This window comes from Macrobrachium rosenbergii, chromosome 19, assembly GCF_040412425.1.
Source record: "Macrobrachium rosenbergii isolate ZJJX-2024 chromosome 19, ASM4041242v1, whole genome shotgun sequence".
Classification (NCBI taxonomy): Eukaryota; Metazoa; Arthropoda; class Malacostraca; order Decapoda; family Palaemonidae; genus Macrobrachium; species Macrobrachium rosenbergii.
The window spans coordinates 20,826,994-20,850,476 of record NC_089759.1 but is presented as its reverse complement, the minus strand read 5'-3'; the positions used below and the strand labels follow the sequence as shown (position 1 = coordinate 20,850,476).

The following is a 23,483-nucleotide window of genomic DNA, read 5'->3' as shown; positions in this document are numbered from 1 at the left end:
CGAGTCTAATTAAAAGAAGTATTATTTAATCTTACCATATTTTCCTCTACTTCATCTCTCGCTGAATGTTAGTTTCACATAGTTCCATCCTCTAGTAGTGTGTCAATGATGTAATCATAAGATATAACTTACAATAATGTACAGTCAGTGTACTTTAAGTTTGTATTTTCCACGAAAGTAACCTGGGTATGGTTACAAAATTTTAAACCGATTCATTAACTGTCCTATTTTCAGAGGCATTGCATAAAACCTATCTTTCATAAATGCTACAATAAGCATTTCGACAACTAATAATAACAATTAGAAAAATTAGAAAATAAATGTGTGGATGCTTAGAAACAAAGGGAAACAAAATTAAAATAATTATTAATAAAGAAAAAGCTTAAACTTTCACGTCTACGATAAATATGAGGCCCTTTGATTTCAGTCAGTTACATTGGAATCAATATTCTGCAATCAATTAGGAATGTATATACATTATATATATATATATATATATATATATATATATATATATATATATATATATATATATATATATATATATATATATATACAGTATACTGTACATATATATATATATATATATATATATATATATATATATATATATATATATATATATATATATATATATGTGTGTGTGTGTGTGTGTGTGTGTGTGTGTATGTATAGGGAGAACTCAGTAGCAAACGAAACAACTATAACTGTCTAAATCAACCTGGGTCACTACTGGAGAATAATAATATCCCATCTTGGAGGGTACTTTGCATTTTCAGGATCAGTTTTATCGTCGTCTAAACATGTAATATTATGTTAGTTTTGATTTTATTTGCAGCTTTGCCCGCAATCATCTCTCTTCTACCAAAGGAATACATATCATCGGCATCTGTCTGTGCGGCGCCATTTCACGATCGTTGGACGAGTCGGTAGAGTTCTCGGTTAGCACTCTGCTAGTCCCGAGTTCGAGTCTCCGGCCGACCAATGAAGAATTAGAGGAATTTATTTCTGGTGATAGATATTCTTTTCTCGGTATAATGTGGTTCGGATTCCACAATAAGCTGTAGGTTCTGTTGCTAGGTAACCAATTGGTTCTTAGCCACGTAAAATAAGTCTAATCCTTCGGGCCAGCTCTCTCTAGGAGAGCTGTTAATCAGCTCAGTGGTCTGGTTAAAACTAAGGTATACTTAACTTTTTCACGATCGTTAATAACATGAACTAAGGGAGTGACAAGGTTCAATAGGGAGAACGAGCTCATCTGGATAAGTTGGAAACTGAATCTAAACCTACTCCTTACATGATTAAATTCCAAAGACCAGGCCCTTAGTCCAAGCTGAAATCGGCAATATTCATAATTTAGGATATGTTTGTGTTTGTTTAAGAGCTTACCATACCAAATTTCTTTGTAACATTTCATATAAATCAAAGCACTTTAACCTTCTCTAGTTGTTTGTCGCTCTGTTGAAAGGCATACCATACTAAGTTTCTTTATAACATTTCATAAAAATTAAAATACTTTAACTTTCTCTAGCTGTTTGTTTCTTTGTTTATTAGCTTACCATATTAAGTTTCTTTATAAAACTTCATACAATTTAAAATATTCTAACGATATCTCTAGCTATATCACATTATTAATAGAAATCCCCACCTTTTAAGGCTAAGCTACCAAAGCTCTATCGAATCTTTATGAATGTTATGCTGTCCATTCAATGAATTCTCATTACAATACTTTGATTTCTTCCTTGTATTCACACGCCTTCTCTAAACCTTATTTTGTATTCACAGACCTTTTAGTGTAACCCTTTTGTTAGAACGTTTTCTCAACATATTTTTTAACTGTAACTAGTAACCAAAGAATGAGGCATGAACACGCTGCTGCGTAAATACGGACATAAAAACAGCAACGAGACCGTACCTGAGGATTCAATGCAATGTTTATTGTATTTTCAATGTCATTTCCTTCTTTATTAGCATGTCACAAGAACTTTTTTGAGAAAGAAAGAAAGCTAAAATCATGGGCGAGAGAGAGAGAGAGAGAGAGAGAGAGAGAGAGAGAGAGAGAGAGAGAGAGAGAGAGAGAGAGAGAGAGAGAGAGAGAGAGTCCCAAATTTCCACACTATATAGAAAATAGTGCTCTGGGCTAATTATATTTATCCTTCATTATTTAATCTGTATTCCTTTTTTTTTTTTGTCGAGTGACGAATAGCAGTATCTACTGGAGATTCTGCAGTATATCAAGTTCTCTGACACTAAGAAAAACACTCTTACTGTCTCCGTTTGGCGCATTTTTCAAGGACCCATTACAGGGTTACATACTTCGACAGCATTCAGCATCATGAAATGACGTCGCCTATTCCCGGATGTATCGCCAGGTAAATTTAATAAAAAATAACGCTGTCGCACCTTTTTTTTATTTATTTATTTATTTTTATTTATTTTTTTTTTTGCATTTTTAATTACAGTTGTTTAAAGTTACAAAGTCTACTCAAAACGATGTCTTTTTATCGGACTCTGTCTCCTTATAAACATTTCCAGACAATATGTCTGAATTCATCTTTTCGGTCATGGAAACCCATTCTTTATAAAATGTAGAATAAAAAACACAATTATTAAGTTATTGCAAGCAGCCGCTAACTCACGAATGATTACTGATCATTTATTTATTCACTGATTTCCACTGTGACCTTAGTTAATTACGAACAATCCGACTGGTGGCAGCCATTTTATCTAACAATTAGTAATTACTAGTTTGTTATAATTATTGCTTAATTATCTGATGTCAATGATTATTTTAATTACAGATAAAGTAAGATTAACCACAAGATTACTAATAGCACTAATAGGTTTTAATAGTGAAAAACTACGCTATTGACAACATGAAGGTGACTAATAACAGGCCTTTGGTATTAAGCCAATAAAATATTTTTTTTTAATGTTGACAATATTAACCGAGTCAAAGATAATTAGATAATTTTTCTGAATGACCACCATTATCAACTAAACAAATGAAAGACTACGTAAATATCCCTTTCATATGGAATGTACAACATTGCTAAGCTCGTCATAACCATTAGCAATACATTCAAAAGTAATAAAGGAACATAAAAAGTGCCAAATTATTCACTGACTGAGTATCTTGTCATAATTCTAACTACTTCGTGAAAGCTTTACATCATCAAAGAATGAATGGATTCATTTTACTACAAAAGGTACAAATGAGAATTCCCATGGCTAAGCCGCTAGCGTAGCGGACTCGCATACAAGACAGCGTGTCATTTTGAATCTCGCCAGTCTTAGCCTATCAGAATCAAAGAGAAGAACTGAGCGTCATGTCAACAACTTCTTCTTTTAATAATAAAAGGATATTTTTCCCACTGAAGCTTGCAACAGAGTTTAGGCTGTCTGGTGCAGCTGGGGAGTGTGAGCGAGACTTAATCACTAAAGTGACAATCGGAAGCCATAACTGAGTTTATTTCTACTGATAATTTAGTGGTATTATGTTGTCCTCTTGTCCCCATCTACAGGCGGTTGATTCCCACCTGGGAAACAAGAGTTCTCAGAATGGAAATGCGTTGTAACATGGAAACTGAAGGTATCCAGAGTTCGTTTTAGTAGCAGTGAATGATGTATTGGTTGCTTATCGGAGAAAAAGATCATTTGTAATATATGTGCTTATATACATACATATATATATGTATGTATATGTATATGTATATATATACATACATATATATATATATATATATATATATATATATATATATATAGAGAGAGAGAGAGAGAGAGAGAGAGAGAGAGAGAGAGAGAGAGAGACGCCTCGGTTAAACACAAGCAACAGAACCCCAAGCAAAAGCGGGAACGGGGGAAGACCGACCCCTAGCGTGTGACACCTGTCCCAATATACACATACTCTTTATGCTGGGCTCTGACCCAGTGACCTTGCACCGTAATCAGTGGCATTTCCCTCCTCCAAGGGCAAATCGCAAATCGATGACAATCGACGTTGCAACAATGAATGATATTTCGTTTTCGTTGTCAGATCCCCTAAGTGAGGTTTCTCGGGTTTACCTGCAAGTTTTGAATTATGAATCTTATTACGGAGAAGACAAAAGAAATATGCATTCACTCCTAGCGGACAATTTTTTTTTTCCTCCGGGGAGAAAAGAAATGTTATCTTGGAATAAGTTATAACACGCTGGTAATGTCACTCTTTGCTGAATACTGCAGTGGCACGCACTAGAGCAGAGGGTGGTGGAATTGTTTCCCTAGTGGTACAAGAAGGAAGGGTAGCCTAACAATCGCACCGGGGATATTGTTTCTTTAATGGCGTAGGCAGGGAAGAAAACAATTAAGACTCGTTTTCGTATACGTTGTTAATTTCCATTTGACGGGTTAGTTTCCCGTGGCAGAATATTAACAAAAGTCATTTTATTCTGCGGAAGATTTTTCGGCTGATTAAAAATGTGCATAAATATCACCAAACTTGGAATAATAATAATAATAATAATAATAATAATAATAATAATAATAATAATAATAATAATAATAATAATAATAATAATAATAATTAAAAACTACTCATAGTAACATGAATCTTGTAATAGAGAAACAAATCCACAGTTATGTATGGGAACGTATATTTAAAAATAAATCTCTACAGATATTTATTTTTAAATATACGTACCCATACATAACTATGGATTTGTTTCTCCAATAATAATAATAATAATAATAATAATAATAATAATAATAATAATAATAATAATAATAATAATAAATTCAAACATTACGCATTGCAAGATATGAAAACTTGTCGAGATGATAAGATATCCGGATTGCAGAAATTGCAGAAATTTATCGAGCCTAAATTCTTCGTACGAAAATATTCAAATACGAATTTTCATGCAGTAATATACGTCGCTATTTTCGTTTCATAACATTCCTCTGCCCAAGCAACTCCGAGATATGCAATTGCGAGCGAAATATTGCAAAGATCTCTCCTTCACTGTCGGCTATTTTGCCATAATCCAACCAACATGACCATGGTTGCACCAAAATCATGCGCCCTGCTAGGTCTCCAGTTAAATGAGAAATTTATACCAGCTGCATCACGGAAAAGAGTATATTCCATTTTGACTTACGTGTATGATGCTGTGTTATATTTCACGATGATTCTCAAGTTTTACTCCACGACAGAAGCAGGAATGTTTCACACGTCGACGGGCCTTATTCAAGTCGTCGCACGGAGGGTATGTTGCAAGGTGACACCCCAGGGCAGGTAATCATTATGGATTCTATCAGTTCCTACTTTTATTGTGAAATGGATCTTCGTATCGGGTCTGTATCTGTATATGTATATGTATGTATATATACATATATGTGTATACATATATATATGTGTGTATACATACATACACATACAGTATGTGTATATATATATATATATATATATATATATATATATATATATATGTGTGTGTGTGTGTGTGTGTGTATCCAACTCCGTGGGACGCAAAAGAACCTCTGAGAAATTCCTCTGATAATATCTTTCCGGTGGTTTCACTTCCACAAATCTCCACCCTCCCATCTCACAGTTATCGTCCAAGTAAGTCCGGGTCTTTAGGTCTTGGTCCTGGTCTTCTAGCTCTTCTGGTACTGGGCTCCAGCTGTTACTATAGCATGTCCAAAGCACAAACACCAGCCCTTAATATTCTAACACCACCATACTATTTGTTACCATCCACTAGACACTGACGTACTAAATCACAAGAAAAAATAACGCATTCATAACGAGGCACTAACAAGACGGTAGATTCCAGGAAGAATTACTTTTACTGTAAATAATAATAATAATAATAATAATAATAATAATAATAATAATAATAATAATAATAATAATAATAATAAAAATTACGAGACCAACCAAAATCGTTTGATCGAGGAGTCCTAGCATTCAACTCGAGGTAGGCTGACAGATACTATGATACAATTTATTCAATTTTGTTATTCTTCTTTTGTTGGACTGTTGGTGTCGGGAGTTGGACTGTCTGTATGTGTGTGTGTTTTTGGATGGGGAGGGGGGGCGATGCATATAAAAGCCGTTCATCCAATCTGGTCCCACTGAGTTCCAATTCCGAGGCACTATCTTCAATATTGCTGAAGGCATTTAGGCTTCAAGCCCGGAATAAACATTACTTCAAATATACATACGCAACACCGATAGAACGTCACAGATGTCATCGAATTTATATAACGGGGAAAATACTTTGAGAAAAACTATCTACCAAAGGCTTCCAAATCTTTTAAATCTGTAACTCGAAACCATGAATTCAGAAATAATAAATCAAGACATCAGTGTACACAGAGAGAGAGAGAGAGAGAGAGAGAGAGAGAGAGAGAGAGAGAGAGAGAGAGAGAGAGAGAGAGAGAGAGAGACTCCAAGGCAATGTAATGTTTTGGGGATCAGCTGCATAGCATCGTTGAAAACCCTTTCATTTTCCTCTCTATCACTTTATTTTCTCAATTACATTTGTTTTTTCTCTCTTTGTTATTTGCAAAGCCTCGTAGAGGTAACCGGTGTGGTATAAACACATTCTGCAGTATTCTTCGGACACGAAATACAGATGAGAAGTGGACAGAACACAAAAGGAGAAAAGAGAGAGGCAATGGAGGAAGAAAGTACAGGCACAAAAAGAGAGAACAACAGCCGTGACGACAACCCTCGAAACAAGTTTACCAACAACATGGCAAACAAACCCAGAACCATCAAATTCCCATTCTGACTTTCCTAGAAAAAAAGAAAGAGATAGATACTACCGTAGTGCTACTGAAAAGAGACCTCAAAATATTCCCTTCCTAATTCCTGCGTCAAAAGCAGAGTTGACCTTTTCCCCTGGGTAAATACGATTCGATCTATTCATAAAATAGTCCCCGTGTTTTCGGAACATCTATTGTTTTAAATCTTTGCTCCCGAAGCCTCCCCCAAAATTTTCTTTGTCAGGTAAAGTTTGCAATCATTCAGTTGTTGGATCAACATGATTAGACATCATCATCTAGAATTGGAACCAAAGATTGCAGTAGCTCCTTTCATTCAGGTAAGAGTATCCAACTCAAATGCAGGGTATTCTGCAGAATAACGTAATTGTCTTCATCGCTTCGGAGATATTTTTCCAAAGTAGTGATCGTCGGGCATACCCTTCAACATGGGATATTTTCCTAGTTTTGCAACATCTTTTTTGCATGCGTCATTCACGTCGACCACTTGACGCGCGCCAGCGCAGTACGGAGTCGCACTCCAGTTAGTAAGAAGTGTATAATGAACAAAATTGATGGGAAAAAAACGAAAGAAGGAGTAAGTATGGGAAAACGAAATACAAATAAAACAGGAGCGTCGGGACATGACTCAGTTGGGGAAGCATTTGCAAACACCTTGAAAATGAAGGAGCGTCGGGACGACTCAGTTGGGGAAGCATTTGCAAACACCTTGAAAATGAAGGAACAGAAAAGGAGGATGTATCCAAAAATAGTTCTTAAAAGCCGGCAACATTAATCATTGCTGCTATTGATAGTAAGTTATAGGCAAGTCCCAACTAATCGATTTATCTGATATTCAGCACTTACTTTGATGAAATGTAAGGAATGAAAGACAGCTCGTGGTCTTAAGAACTAAGGTGTCTTCTCTAGACATCTCATTCATCATGTGAAGAACAAAAGACTGTAATTTGTGTAATTTGAGCGACAGCGAGTTTACTTTAGGAATAATCGTTCGCTTCAAGTACTAACAAAGCCAAGTGGGTCGAGTTAGGCTCTGTTACTCCAGAAACAATAGATGACGTTTTGTTACAAGGAAGCCCTCTGCTAGACACAAGCCTCTCTGTCTCTTTCTCTCCCCAACGAAGGATATGGAACTGCTAAGGTCGACCATTATCTTCTACTCGGTTCTGTGGTTCTTTGTGGCTTCAGGTAATATATGGTTCGGATTATATACTTCATATATAATCATGATCCTTTCATTCAGTTCTGTAGTCCTTTGAGGCTAATCCAACCATTATCTTTTACCCAATCCCTGGGTCTTTGAATTCATGTTCTGATATTTGATAGATACCCGTCATCTTTAACTGAGTACTATTCCGACTTCATGTAAGATAACTTTCTGGCACTGAGGATCCGCAATAGTCATTTCCTAAATTCAGTGGTCCTGGTAGCTTGTAACGCACGGCATAAATATTTGGTATCTAATCATCGTTTACTTAGTTTTGTGAATTTTTGTGTGTGACTTGTGGTTTCAAGCAGAATACAACTAACACTTCTTATCCAGTCACTCCCGGAAATTACTTACAATCCAGGTTTTAGTTTTCTGTAAAAGAAAACTATTGTGCCGGCTTTGTCAGTCCGTCCGCACTTTTTTCTGTCTGCACTGTTTCTGTCCGCCCTCATATCTTAAAAACTACTGAAGCTAGAGGGCTGCAAATTGGTCTGTTGATCATCCACCGTCCAATCATCAAACATACCAAATTGCAGCCCTCTAGCCTCAGTAGTTTTTCTTTTTCTAAATTCTTATTTAAGGTTAAAGTTAGCTATAATCGTGCTTCTGGCAACGATAGAGGATAGGTCACCATCGGGCCGTGGTTAAAGTTCCATGGGTCGCAGCTCATACAGCATTATACCGAGACCACCGAAAGATAGATCGATTTTCGGTGGCCCCAATTATACGCTGTAGCAGCTGTACAGAAAACTCGATTGCGCCGAAGAAACTTCAGTGAATTTTTTGCTCGTTTAATTATATCCTAGACTTCGATCTGTGTTGCTCGAGGGAATTCTAGGTAAAAGTTTAGAATGTGAATAAGAAACTACTCAAGTTCTATTACAATCACCAGCAGCAGAATTACATTATTAGATCATAACCACTTTGAAAAAGGAAATATTTCACTTGAGCCAAGACACAATTTTCTTCTTGCTTGGATCAACTGAAAGTTGCAGAATGGCGTTTTGTTTAGGGCTTAGTTTTACTTCCAAAAGTTATCAAACCACGATCGGACCTTCCTTGTACCTTCTCAACTTGTTTGATTTGGATGAAAGTGCGTACAATCGTTAATTAAGCTGAGAAGTTCTAATCATTCATATTGCAATATCTAAGCACTGGCTTTCCTCACATAACAAAAGACATTTCCCTGTGATTCCGCCCTAGCTTTCCTTATGGAAATTTTAAAAAAGAGAAAGTGATTCCAGCCTAGCCTTCCCTGTGGAAATTCTGACAGCAGAAAGTGATTCCAGCTTAGCCTTCCTTATGAAAATTCTGACAACAGAAAGTAATTCCAGCCTAACCTTCCCTATGGAAATTCTGACAGCAGAAAGTGACAGCAGGAGGTATTTCCAACCTAGCCTTCCTTGTGGAAATTCTGAAAGCAGAAAGTTATCCCAGCCTCAACTTCCTTATGAAAATGCTAACAGCGGAAAGTAATTGCAGCCTAGGCTTCCTCTTGGAAATTATGACAGCAGAAAGTAATTCATGACTAACTTTCTTATGGAAATTTTAACAGCAGACAGTGAGTGTTAGAGAACAGGAGAACAATATTAACAAACAAAAAAATATATATATATATCCAAAACTTCACTAAGTGGTGTAACCAACAGGCATCTATGGGTTAATCCGCATTTTCTCTTCTACAGCAATACGGAGTCAGGAAATGTATATATATCATCTGTTTTCCTTTCTTCTTTTACCATACGGTATGCTTTATGCTTCATACTATCCAGAAAAGTTAAGAGTACTACCATGCAGACTATTCGATAAGGTTTCTATAATGCTTTTCTTTTCGCTAGTACTTTCAAATGTCAGTTTGCATTGTAATTTGAAATGGATTCTATAGGAAGATTTCTTATGGCTGTTATGATTGACAGAGAGCAGAAAGGCTTTACAACTTTCCTTTTAGTCAACTGTAATTCCATCCCTAAGAAGACCCTAAATTATGTGATGGTGATTTGAAAATATTTATATTAGCGATTCGAGCTTCCGTAACTTGAAAGGTTTTTACAAAATGTTCCGTCAATTCTCCTTATATGCCGATTAATGAAATTCATGAAGATTTATTGTTATTTGCTCATATTTTAAACGATTACCAGATAGTATTTTTTTTTCAAACATTGTAGTTTTACTATTTAATGGGTTTCTGATAAGAAGAGTATTCAGAATTATTCTAAAAAAATTTCACGGTGTTATTTCTAGACGTTTTTGTTTTTCATTTTTATAACTGGCACGAGTTAATTATTTCAGGAAGTGTTGTGGTCCACCTCCAAACTGACGGTGTAGCTACTGATAAATCTGGTCTGATATGGAAGCATTCTATGCCTGTTCTTCAGTCTTTCTATGCTTGTGCTAGAGTCTACCTCCTGCAAACAAGACACACTAACTATGTTTTCTCCTACGCTACAGAACAATCTCCTAATGAGTTCTACATGGGTAAAATAATATTGACTCAGATACTATATATTCTTTTGACTGTCTCCGTCAACACTGAAATTTTGCGTATTATTTTAAATGCCATTTATAATCTAATTAACATAATATTTAGGACATACAGAGAATTAAGATATTATGAAGTGTGTGGAAAAGTTAGTTTTATCAGGAATACAAGTTTCTTCACCTGGAAGTGAATATTAGGTCATACTGTCACAACTCTTCTCAAATTTTCAGATATAAGATACTACCAGCAAGAGATCCGGGTTGGCTGTTGCTTGGACACAATTTACGAAACCATTGCAGCAAACATTTCTCTGATGCAATGGCTCCATGTCTGTGCTCACCTTGACTTCCACAGCAAAAAGCTGACACTACACACAAATGAAGTCTTTTTGACTCGCGACATGCTATCTGTTCACACACACATTGCACCTGGTGGTCTTCTTTTTCTTGGTCAAGATCAAGACCATTTAGGAGATGGCATTGAAGCTCTGCACAGTTTTCATGGTTACTTAGCTGATGTGTTAATTGCAAGTGGAAATTTTTCTTTTTCCTCTTCAAAAGCATACTTAAATTGCAATATGAAACAGATGAGTCAAAGATTAGTTAGCTTTGAGAACATAGAAGACTTCGACATAAGGGATGCTACAAAGGTTTTAAAGGAAATTTCTATAGATCCATGTGAAAAGGCAAAAAATCAATTCAAAGTATACAGAGGTCTAACAAATTTTGATAAAGCAACAACATTTTGCAAAATGTTAAAAGGAAAACTACCTCTACCAGAGAATGCAGAAGAAAATGAAATTCTTCATTCCCTTGGCAAGAAATACTGCCCAGTTCCTACACTATGGCTTTCTGCTGTCCACAACGTTACAAGCGGTTCATGGGAGCATCCCGATTCCCAAATGCCGATCAAATATGCTTCTTGGCGTGGCCGCTTTAAGGGTGATATCGTCGCTTACTCCCAAATGGATCTTTTAGGTAACACCAGTGAGCAAACTTGGGGAGTAACTACACCAGACAGAACATTATGCACCAGCTGTGCTTTCAGTTCTCCTGCAACATTTCGCATGCGAGGCTTTTGTACAAAAACAAAATTTGACCAAAGCTACAAACAGTATAAATTTGTCAACACCAGACCGAGCTTCCTAGGAGCATCTTTTTCGCAAATCATTTGGATCTGGAATAAAACTCTCAGTGCAACAAACGTCAAGGGATTCTGGAGAATTCTTTCCTTGGGCGACCCAAGTACATATGCTGACATGGTCACGACGTCACAAGACCGCTACCCCTTTGGCATCCACGAGTGGAAAGTTGTTGGAGACTTGTGTGGAGAGGACACAGTCATGCTCAAATTTTCCTCTTGCGAACTCTGGATGTTTACTTGTGACGATGGAACATGCATCAACAAATCACGAAGATGCGACAAAAAGAGTGACTGCAGCGACTTCTCGGACGAGGAACGGTGTGACATAGTAGTGATACCACCAAAATACAATAAAAATCTACCTCCTCCTGCACCGAAGGACATGTTCCCCATACTTCTGAACATGGATGCCATAATCAAGTTTACTCACCCACTACAAATTCTTCAGTCTAAATTTACGTTGGAGCTGTCAATAACACGATTCTGGCTGGATTCTAGACTCACTTTTCACAATTTACAGGACTCCTTTTCGAGGAACGTGGTAGAAAACATAAGTGAGCTTTGGTTCCCCCACGTGGAATTTTTGGGACGAGAGAACATCATAAGTACGACCTACGAGCACTTGAATCACATCAACTGGGTACTCAGGGAGGGCGAACCAGTCAATGACTCACACTGCATTCTAGATGAGGGTAAGTATATCTTAATCCGTAGAGAAGGACTTGTTACAATGCAAAAATCCTATCTGGAAAAGACTGACTCATGCACTGACACTGACTTCACTATTTCAGATGTGGTGTTTAGAGGTCAAGACAATCACCTGGTGGACAGGAGGGAATGGAGAATTAATGCCCTTTGCCACTTCGACCTCGTCTATTACCCATTTGACACCCAGAAATGCCCTCTGAAGATTAAGATCCAAAAGTACACGACCGATCTATTCATGCTGAAGATTCGCAGCCTCACGTCTCTCTCGAGACGCCAAGACCACGAATACGAACTCGTCGACTACTTTCTGATCGAAGAGACGGTCGACCAGCGGTCGACGCAGACGATAATGTTCGTCTTCAAGAATCAGTTCGGATACTACATAAGCGCGGCTTACGCCCCCACGACGCTCCTGGTGCTCATATCCTACCTGACCTTCCATTTCGACTTGGAGAAGTTCAGCGACAGAATCACCGTTTCCCTGACCTCCCTGCTGGTCATCTCGACGCTCTTTTCCCAAGTGGCGGCCAGTCTGCCCAAGTCGTCGTACCTGAAATCTATCGACGTCTGGTTTTTGTCGGTGATTGTTGTGAATTTCTCGATCGTCGTGTCCCTCATCGCCATTGAGAAGTATCGATTTCATACGGTTAAAGTTGGTCACGTGAAACAAATTACGCCCCACGCCGATTCCATCGGTTGCAAAATGAACAGGGTTTGCAAGTATTTCCTGCCCAGCATATTTGCCTTGTTTTTGTTTTGTTATTGTACTTTCATGGTAGCAGCAAGAACACTTTAGGAAGCTGCCAGCAAAACTGGGATGAAAAAAGTTTTTTACTCCCTAATGCAAAACCATGATTAAATCAATTACTAATAACTAGCGGAAAGAAAGTTGTTTGAGAAATCAGAATTGAATTTCTACAACTTGAATTGATTCGGGATACTTGCACAGACTGCTCGAGAAGACATATTTGTAGATGTAGTGTAGCAATATTCTTTGTAAATTTGAATTTCAATAGAATGGAACACCAACCTGAAACGTTCTACAATGATCTTCTGTAATGTGTATGGAATTTTGAACACCTGCTTTGCACAATGATGAACTGAAAAAAAGTACACTCATTTCGCTTTTCACAGAGGGGCCCTTTACATAATATATATATATATATATATATATATATATATATATATATATATATATATATATATAATACATATATGTGTGTGTGTATAACGAGATAATAACTGCATAAGTTTATTGCACTTCGCAGTAGACTGTCAAAAAGAGCTATTCTGCACAGTCTGCTTCAGCATACTTTTGAGATTTGTCAATAATTAAGTTCATGAGCTTCATAGGTCTCTGTTAACATTATTATTGAATAATTACATGTAAACAATCTGATTTCATGAGTTGCTAAGTATGTAAACAATACGTATGACTTTGAGTGTGAAGATATTCGTGCGTATAATATATATAAATGTCTATATTCGATCCTGCTGCTGAATTTCAGATGCACATGAACATTCATACAAAACTTAGAAACTCACTACTCTCTTCTGAAGATAGGCTTTTCATTTTCTATGAAGCATGGCAAATATGTATCTAGCTCACATAGTTCAAAAGAAATGGCCAAGGTTAACTTCCTACCTGACCTTTTTGCCCTGAAGTATGAACATGACCTCGCTTTGCCCACCGGTTTCACTAATGGATTCTGCACATAAAATAGTTCTAAAGTCATGACCAATCTTAAATTCAACTTTACATTCCTATCTTCGCAACAATCTAATCACACAGATCTTGATTCTCTTCAACTTTCCATATCAGTCCTGTATACTTTCCAAATATTCAAAACACACCATTGACACAGGACAGTATCCTCTTTTTGGACAGTATTCCATTTGTGCATTCGTACTTCTCTACTATTTCTTTCTCTTACTCCTTTTTCGTATCTTCCTCCTTTACTGTCCTCCTTTCTCTCTCTCTCTCTCTCTCTCTCTCTCTCTCTCTCTCTCTCTCTCTCTCTCTCTCTCTCTCTCTATCTATCATTCTACACACACAAACACACACACACATATATACATATATAATATATATATATATATATATATATAATATATATATATATATATATATATATATATAAATTAATACCATCTCACGAGTCTTCAGAATAATCCTTTGGCTTTCGCTCAGCCTCTTACGCCAAATACCGAAAAAAAAATTAATTAATTAAACTGAATCAAACTTTTTCCTAAACTCTTCAATATTTCTTCTCTCCTTTGCGAGGCAGAACGATCCACCATCCCCCACAATCTCTCAGGAGAGTAAAACCCAGAGCTGACATGATCAAATTGCGAGCCCACCCCAATTACCGCCAGTTTTCAGGAGATTAACGATATGATCCTCGGGAAGAAGAGTCGAGTTCCACATATGCACACATGACCCAGCCCAGGTTTTTTGCTGGAATCCAAGGTCAAGATTAACAAAAAATATGAAGGTTTTTTTCTGTTTACTAGTATAACTGTTTTAGTCACAAATTACAGCAATATATAAGTCATTTTGCAACTGCATTGCAATCCTATAATTTGCTGAATGCATTATTTTGATCTGCAATTTTAAAGGTCTTGTGAAGGTTGAAAGTGGAAATTTATTACCCGTAAACTATATGTTAAACAAACAAAATATAAGTACATGGATACAAATAGTAATCTATGAGCGGAATTACTTTATTCTAAAACGCACCATTCTTTCCTTGGCAACTGGGGCCTGCGGCAACCTGGTTCTATATAAGCGAACGCCTACGGTTGCATCATAACCGCTATGTCATTGCTTTCTCGATTTGTGAAGTTGAGTAACATTAGCTTTGGTCAGTAATGACGGGGTGACCACCGATAAATACCGAAAGCCGTTTTCACATACGAAAAGAATATAGAATTTAAGCCAAAGGCCAAGCACTGGGACCTGTGAGGTCATTCAGCGCTGAAACTGAAACTGACGGTGAAAAGGTTTGAAAATTGTAACAGGAGGAGAACTTCGCAGTAGCACTATGAATCAATTGTTAGGTGAGGGTTGAGGAAAGTAAGGTAGAAGAAAGAATATGAACGGGGGAACAGTAAAAGGAATGAAAGGGGTTGCAGCTAGGGGCCGAAAGGACGCTGGAAAGAACCTTAAGTAATGCCTACAGTGAACTGCTTGAGGTGCACTGACGGCACTACTCCCTACGGAGGTTTTAACACACAAGCTCCCGTGACCATTACAGGGATTTGCAACAGACCTGAGAAGGCTGGCGTGAGCGACAACGGTTCAAAATGAGGCGCGGGAGTAAATATGACGCTTTGTCCATGCTGGTATTTTTTTTTTCCCTTAAATGCGTGACGAGGATGCATGCCAGATTATTGCATGATTGCTTGCTATCAAGTTCGATACAATGTTAAGAGAGAGAGAGAGAGAGAGAGAGAGAGAGAGAGAGAGAGAGAGAGAGAGAGAGAGAGAGAGATTTTCAACAGTTAATCATCACTTCCGATCACGGCGCTGAGATACTGCAAGACCCCAGCTATGGCTGATAGTCTCTCTCACGCTAAATAAACAGCCCATGACTTTTACGTTATCGTGGTTGCTGTTGTTGTTTTTTGCTACTGTTGTGAAATTCAACGGGCTTTAGGCACGGGCTCTTCCTTCAGCAGGGTCCGGGGAAAAAGTTCCAACGGAATATCAAGATGGGTTCACGTATGTTAGCACAGCCTGTTCTTACAGATTTAGCTAAATTCTGAGTATATATATGTACATATATAATATATATATATATATATATATATATATATATATATATATATACATATATATATATATACACATATATGTATACACAGCTTGCGTGAGTGAATTTTGTATCTTTCTTGACGCACGATAAACTTTGAAAACATAGAAAAGATGAGGTAGGAAGCACAGAATACTCGGAATTTAAGTAAAGCTGTGAGAACAGGCCGTGCTAACATATGCGAATCTGTCTTGATACTCCGTTGGAAACGTTTTCTTCGGACCCAGCTGAAGGAAGACCCCGTGCCTAAAGCCAGTTTAATTTCTCAACAGTAGCAAAAAGCAACAACAGCAACCACGATAACGGAAAGGTCATGGGCTGTTTATTTAGCGTGAGACACCAGCCTTAGCTGGGGTCTTGCAGTACATAATATATATATATATATATATATATATAAATATTTATGTGTGTGTGTGTATGTGACCGACGTCGATAAGAACTGTTGTTGTCATGCCAGTCAACGCACAACACACACACTAAACTATAGAGGCGGCAAGTTCGACGTCTGGATGAGGACGGGCGGATAGGGGAATAATCATGACTAAAAAAAGGCATGGTGCAAGCAACTTCATCCCAAAAGACGTGCTGAGAGCAGGAGAACTAACTTCCTTCGAGTTTACAGATCAACAATAATCGGAAGATGAAAGAGTTGGAAGTGACAGGTCAATGTGCTGTTGTACAGCGTCCAAGAGATCGAACATATACATAAGACAGCCGCCAATGTCCTCTCTCCATGCAAGTGGGACATCGGGAGCCAGGCGAGTAACTGCTGATAATTCAGCAGGAAGATCTCTGGGACCCTAAAAACCCCGCATCCCTGACTAACGGAGTCGGTACGGTCACGTGCTCTGTGAAAATCTATCAAGCCCTATCAAGTAGGATGCCGCCGTCAATACATCTCAACTACCATCCTTCAAGGGAAAAAAGCGCACGGCGAAATAAATATAAATGTTATAATCATGTAGTTGACTCACAGTACTAGAGGGAAGGAACGAAACTCAAAAGTATAATCTCGACTGATTTCATTCTATGACATTATAAAGAAAACTGATACAGAGAAGAGGTTTTACAATATATATATATATATATATATATATATATATATATATATATATATATATATATATATATATATATATATATATATATATATATATATATATATATATATATATATATATATATATATATATATACATATATATATATATATATATATATATATATATATATATACACTAAATTAACAAACACTATAAACGTAATTATAGACAGTAGCTTAAGCCTCTACATGAAAAAAGGTAAGAGATTCATTTATGAATCTTGCTTTTCGGCGGGTAGTTTCAAACAAAATACTGACAGGTTAAATCATTTTGCTGTCATTCAAACCAAACTACCTAAACTATCGTACATCTATACAATTTACTCTGATACAAGAACATCAGCCTGTGACTGTATTAATTTAATCCATTTCTTTCTCAAGATTAGGGAGTACATGTTCTTTGGTCTAATAATGGCAAAATTATTTATTAGATACTAAGCAAGTGCGAGGTCAGCTAACTGTCCAAAAACCGAAACCTGTAATTCGTAATATTCATGAAAGTACATATTCATTTATCCTTTTATATGTTCTGTGTACATATATACAAACATACCTACGCATTTATATTTCACAAGTAAAACTACACATTCATTTATCTTTTTACCATACTGAGAAACACAAACACACACAAACAAATAAGCTTAAGCCTGACGTGCCATCGACTGACTTATCACAAGAACAAACGGGTCGTTCATTACGTGACCATAGTCCGGGGGTCGGGTGGAACAGCACGAAGGCAACGTCCCCACGCCCACCCAATCCCCTCACTCCCCCCCTCCCATCCCTCGCCCCTACACCAATTCTCACAGAAGCGGAGGAAGGGTGGGGGGTATTCGTGGGGTTGTCCTCCCCCACACTGCACCAATACATAGACCGAAGGAGGATGATGTGTATGGGAGGAAATTGGATTCGTAGTGATTTTTAGTGATTTTTTTTATTTATTATTTTTTGTTTCAAAAGCACTTTTGCAAGGACTGTTGTAGCTCTAGGGCCTAAAGTACAAAACGAATCTGACTAAATATATTTTAATTTTCTCTCTTTCTCTCTCTCTCTCTCTCTCTCTCTCTCTCTCTCTCTCTCTTGCTAGAAAACTTGCCTTAACATTACTTTTGGAATCCCCCCCCCACAAAAAACGGTAGTTTAATTGAGCAAGCATTCAAAAACAATAATACAATTTTTGGTTAAAAACTCGCCAGAAGTCAAACGGGAATCAGTATAACAGTCACTTTTTCACAGGATTTCCGGCAACCGAAGTCATTGTATGCCCTCTCCACCATCTCGGCTTCATAAGGAGGCGTCGTTTGCAAAGTATACTACAGGGTACACTGTAAGCAATAGTAAATGTTCTTTGAAACGCCCATTCTCAGGCCCCAGCTCCACACATTCGGCCTTTTATTTCTACCCATTCCTTTTGGTCTCCTCCTGTATAGCCGTCCAACTTCTTTAACTTTACCTGGCAATTTTCACTTTATTTGAGAATAAACACTTCGGGAGTGCCCTATGAGGGTGTAGAAACGGGAGTCAGTGATCTCCTTAAATTAATAAAAATAATAACACACTTTCTTAATCTAAATGAACCTGTTAGCTTTGCAATCCTCCATCCCCACCCACCATTTTCTACAGATAGATCATGAACTCAAGAGTCAGCAGGTTTAATCAATCCTTCACTCCATTCACTTTCGGAATGTGGAATTCTCTCCATTATTCTGTATTTTCTTGTTTCAAATAAACCACTTTTTGAAATTCACTTCATTAGCTGTATTTTTTTGTTTCAATTAAACTACTCTTTATGGAATTCTCTTCGTTATTCTGTATTTTCGTGATCAATTAACCTACCTCTTTTCACAGAGTCGAGTTGTGATCGCTTTCTGAAAAGTTCACAAAAACAAACCTTCCTCGTAATCACCTGGGTTGACTTGGCTTCTTTACCACACAGAAGAAAAAAAATCGTAGTAATCCTCTACTGGAAAGGTAACAAATACTACTGTCCGTCATCAGCTTAAGAAAGTTTTTGTCGGTCTTCATGGTAATTACATATTTGACTTAAGAAACTGATACAGATTACGAAAAGTACGTACATACATACATACATACATACATACATACATACATACAGAGAGAGAGAGAGAGAGAGAGAGAGAGAGAGAGAGAGAGAGAGAGAGAGAGAGAGAATGGGCAGCTTGAATGAAAAATAGCCCCCAAAAGCCACCATACATATGCGTGTAGATAAAAACAGGGATTGTCTATCAAACTTTTTTTTTTTCTCCTCTTTTCATGCTATTTTTCTCGATCTCTAAGGTCAGAAGATAAAGAAAGCTGTTGGTAATGGGACGAATAAAAATATTCTTTTGAAATAAGGCCAAAAAAAAATGGGGTGCCGGCGTTAAACAGAAAATACGCAAAGGTTATGATGCTGACTCCTGGTAGTCGCAGTGTAAGTCAGTTAGAAGAAGAAGAAGAAGAAGAAGAAGAAGAAGAAGAAGAAGAAGAAGAAGAAGAAGAAGAAGAAGAAGAAGGAAATACATAGAAGGCAACGCTGACAAAATATCTCAAAGCTTCGCTACCAATTCCTAAAACGAGGAAGATCGTGTGACTGAATGCGGTCGTAATAACCGATGTTCGTGCGAACGGAAAAAGGTAACAACTGAGAAAAAAAACGAGAAAAAAAAAAATGAGCGAAAAAAAATGAAGATGCATGACGATAAAAAACAAATAGAAAAAATGGTCACGATGGAGCTTTTAAAGAGCAAAACTGGCTTATCACGGAACCACGTAACCTGAGCACTTATTTTAAAAGCGAGGAATCAATCCATTGAATAAAAACAAAAAGATAAAAAAAAGACAATGCAAGGAGACACACACAAGTTTATGTCAAGGACATCCACGAACGAATTCATTAAAGCTGTAAAAGCACTGATACCGCCATTATAAGACTGACGAAGCCGATGGTCTTATTATTCTCGTATAAAGGCGAGATTTCTTCTCTCATGCAAATAAATCAGATCAGAAAATCATCAAGGCACCGTGAAGTCACAATGGACTCGTCCACAGTGATGTCTCCTCCATTCAGATGGAAACAGATACGTCAATTCTGGCTTCACGAAGGGCCCTCGAGAAGGCTAATAAGAAGGCCTTTTAGTTTTTTTTTAAATGTTTTCGTTTTGATGAAGAAAGCCGAAGCGACAAAAGAAATATGTATAAAAAGTGGTATTTTTGTTCGACAAAAGAAATACAGATAAAAAGTGGTATTTTTTCACCGTCATCTCCTCAAAGCTGAAGACAAATTCGCTGCTTATTGGCTCTTATTAAGTTTTAAAATTCTTATCCCTCACGTGACAAAGGACACGCTCAGATCATGAAAAAAAAAAACTGATCCAACGAAGGCATCCAATATTCTCTTTCATGTTGATGATAGCCAACAAAGAAGCCATCATGATATTTTTGTATTGACCTTAAGAGAAGCTATCGAATAGTCATTCTTAACGTACAACAAACGAGAAAACTCTGAATAGGAGTATATCAATAACAAACTCTTGTCACACTTTTCTTGTGTTTACTTTGATTTTCTTTATCTCTTTAAGAGTTACAATATCTTGACTATTTTACCACCTTGCGCAAATAGCATATCATATCATTCAAATTACTTGGTATCCTGATAATGTTCTCGCCATAAATTGTTGCCTCAACCCCAGCTGTAACAACTGCACGAAAACCGCCGTTCTCCCAATCCCTCAACCCCAGCCTTTTGATTTTCACTTGACTGATTGATTAACTTATCTTGCGTGACACCAACCAAGGCCATTGACACCGACCTCGTTGACCATCTCCACTGCACAGATTTTGGAAAATGTGCGATCGTAAACTACAACATTACCTTCCCGAGATACAAACGTAAACTGTCTCCATCTCCCCTTTATTTAAAGAGCAATACATCATTCTGAGGAGTGGCAATTGGGAAAGAATTGAATAATGGCTGCCGGAGAAGAAATAAGAACGAGTAAATGCTGAAATTACAGCTGAATTACAGATTACTTCAAAGCCTCTTTTGACGGTCATGAGTCCTTTGATGATGCAACTCCCTCTGATTATATAAACTTTGATTGGCTTGAAACATTTCTCATTGCTTTCGCTTTTTGCTGTATTTACTCTGATTTATTTCTAAAACAATTCCATATGCATGGAACTAACACTGAGTGAAAATCGAAGTTCATTTTAGTGGAAATAAATTTGAGAGGTTATAAATACAAACAGACAAACATATAAATGTATATATATACAGTACACATATATATATAATTTATATATATATATATATATATATATATATATATATATATATATATATATATATATATATATATATACTGAAAAGGCTTTGGAAGATTCTGAAAAGTTATGCTATACCAAAAGTATACTTATCCCTAACAAAAACAATGCATCAATGTAACAAGTGTCGAATGAATTTCGACGGTCGGCTGTCCCCTAAATTTAATGTTGATGGTGGTGTGCTGCAAGGATATACATTATCAGCCCTCCCCTTTTTTGCAATATATATGGATTTTGTTTTACGCAGGACAGTTTGAGAGAAGAAAGAGGAAAATGAATACACTGATAAGGTACAAGATTTACAAGCATTAATTAATCTGATGAAGCAAATACCAAGCGGTATTAGTCTTAGAATCAATTCTGATAAACCAGAGGTTGTGAAAACGCAACTTGCTGAAGTATCAGTCAACTGATCAATGACACTGCCACCTTTATGTACACTTATTAGGGGGGACAGTCTCCTGGACACGAATTTGGTGAAAGACTGAAGAAGGTGAATCATGTTATGGGCTTTCTACGCAGAGTGGTCGGCAAAATTTAATGGTGTACATTGCATATTGATATATTCAGTTTCACTGTAAAAATATCAGTTGTGTGGAAACCTCCGCGAATTATTCCATAAGTCAATATCAACAAAATTAAAAGTTAGTACTTATCACAGCTATTTCATTTAATCTAAATATTCCTAGTAATCAATATGACCATTCGCAATATGTAAAAACTCTAGATGGTAACTGATCTGCTATGTGACATTTCAAAGAATATAACGCAGACAAGTGAAAAAATAAGACTAAGATTTATCAGAGCTACTTCGTAAACCTATATATTTTCTAGTAATTAATATGACCGTTCGCAATATGTAAAAACTCCAGATGGTAACTGATTTGCTATGTGACATTTCATAGAATACAGTTCACATACGTGAAAAAATAAGACTAAGATTTATCAGAGCTATTTCGTAAACCTAAATGTTTTCTAGTAATAAACATGATCAATCGCAATATGTAAAAACTCTAGATGGTAACTGATCTGGTATGTGACATTTCACAGAATATAATGCACATAGGCCTACGTGAAAAAATAAGGATAAGATAAGGGTAGTATGTTAGATTACGTGAAATGCTTCAAGATCGCTAGCAGCTAGCACGTGGCCAAAAGACTCTGCTTCGAGCGGAGAGGACAACTGCACAGGAGCCATCAGGCATTACGTAAGAGTCGTGAGCCACCAAGGATTACGTAAGATCATTCAATAGCGTGCATGTTCCAAGCAAAGTCCTAATGCGGGTCTACGAAACGTCACGGAATCTTAATAATATGAGAAGGAGACGAAGGAATCCACGGCTCAAGAATCAAGATTCTTGTATATATTATATACAGTATATATATATATATATATATATATATATATATATATATATATATATATATATATATATATAATTTATATATATACATATTATATAACATGCATACATCCATACACACACCCAAGTATGCACGACACACACACACACACACACACACACACACATATATATATATATATATATATATATATATATATATATATATATACATATATGTGTGTGTGTGTGTGTGTGTGTGTGTGTGCACGCAAAATACCATAGGGAATTCTGAAGCACAGGGTATAAATCCTAACCGGTATCACCTGAGTTAAGGCATTTTGAAGAGGAATGATACAAAGATAGAAACTTACATTTTATATACTAAGATGACAGTACATATACCCGGGTGAAAAAATATTTGCATCTCAGAGGAGGGGGAGGGGGAGGTGGGGGAGGTTATTTGTGACCGATTTTCCTCTGGTCCCATGAATGAAGTAGAGAAATCAGTTTTCAAATCAGTGTTTTTAAAAGAATATGTCTATGTAACTCTGAATATCTATTGATGAAAAAATATTATTTC

General features: G+C 36.8%; 1 protein-coding gene across 1 annotated transcript; it reads left to right on the top strand.

The window, feature by feature from the left end:
* The first annotated feature begins 7,034 nt into the window (after positions 1-7,034).
* Positions 7,035-13,439, top strand: LOC136848509 (uncharacterized). Its single transcript, XM_067120778.1, has 5 exons — positions 7,035-7,094; positions 7,899-7,962; positions 10,274-10,459; positions 10,694-12,298; positions 12,398-13,439. The coding sequence occupies exons 1-5, from the start codon at positions 7,035-7,037 to the stop codon at positions 13,108-13,110; spliced, it is 2,628 nt and encodes an 875-aa protein (XP_066976879.1). The 3' UTR covers positions 13,111-13,439.
* The last annotated feature ends 10,044 nt before the right edge of the window (positions 13,440-23,483 follow it).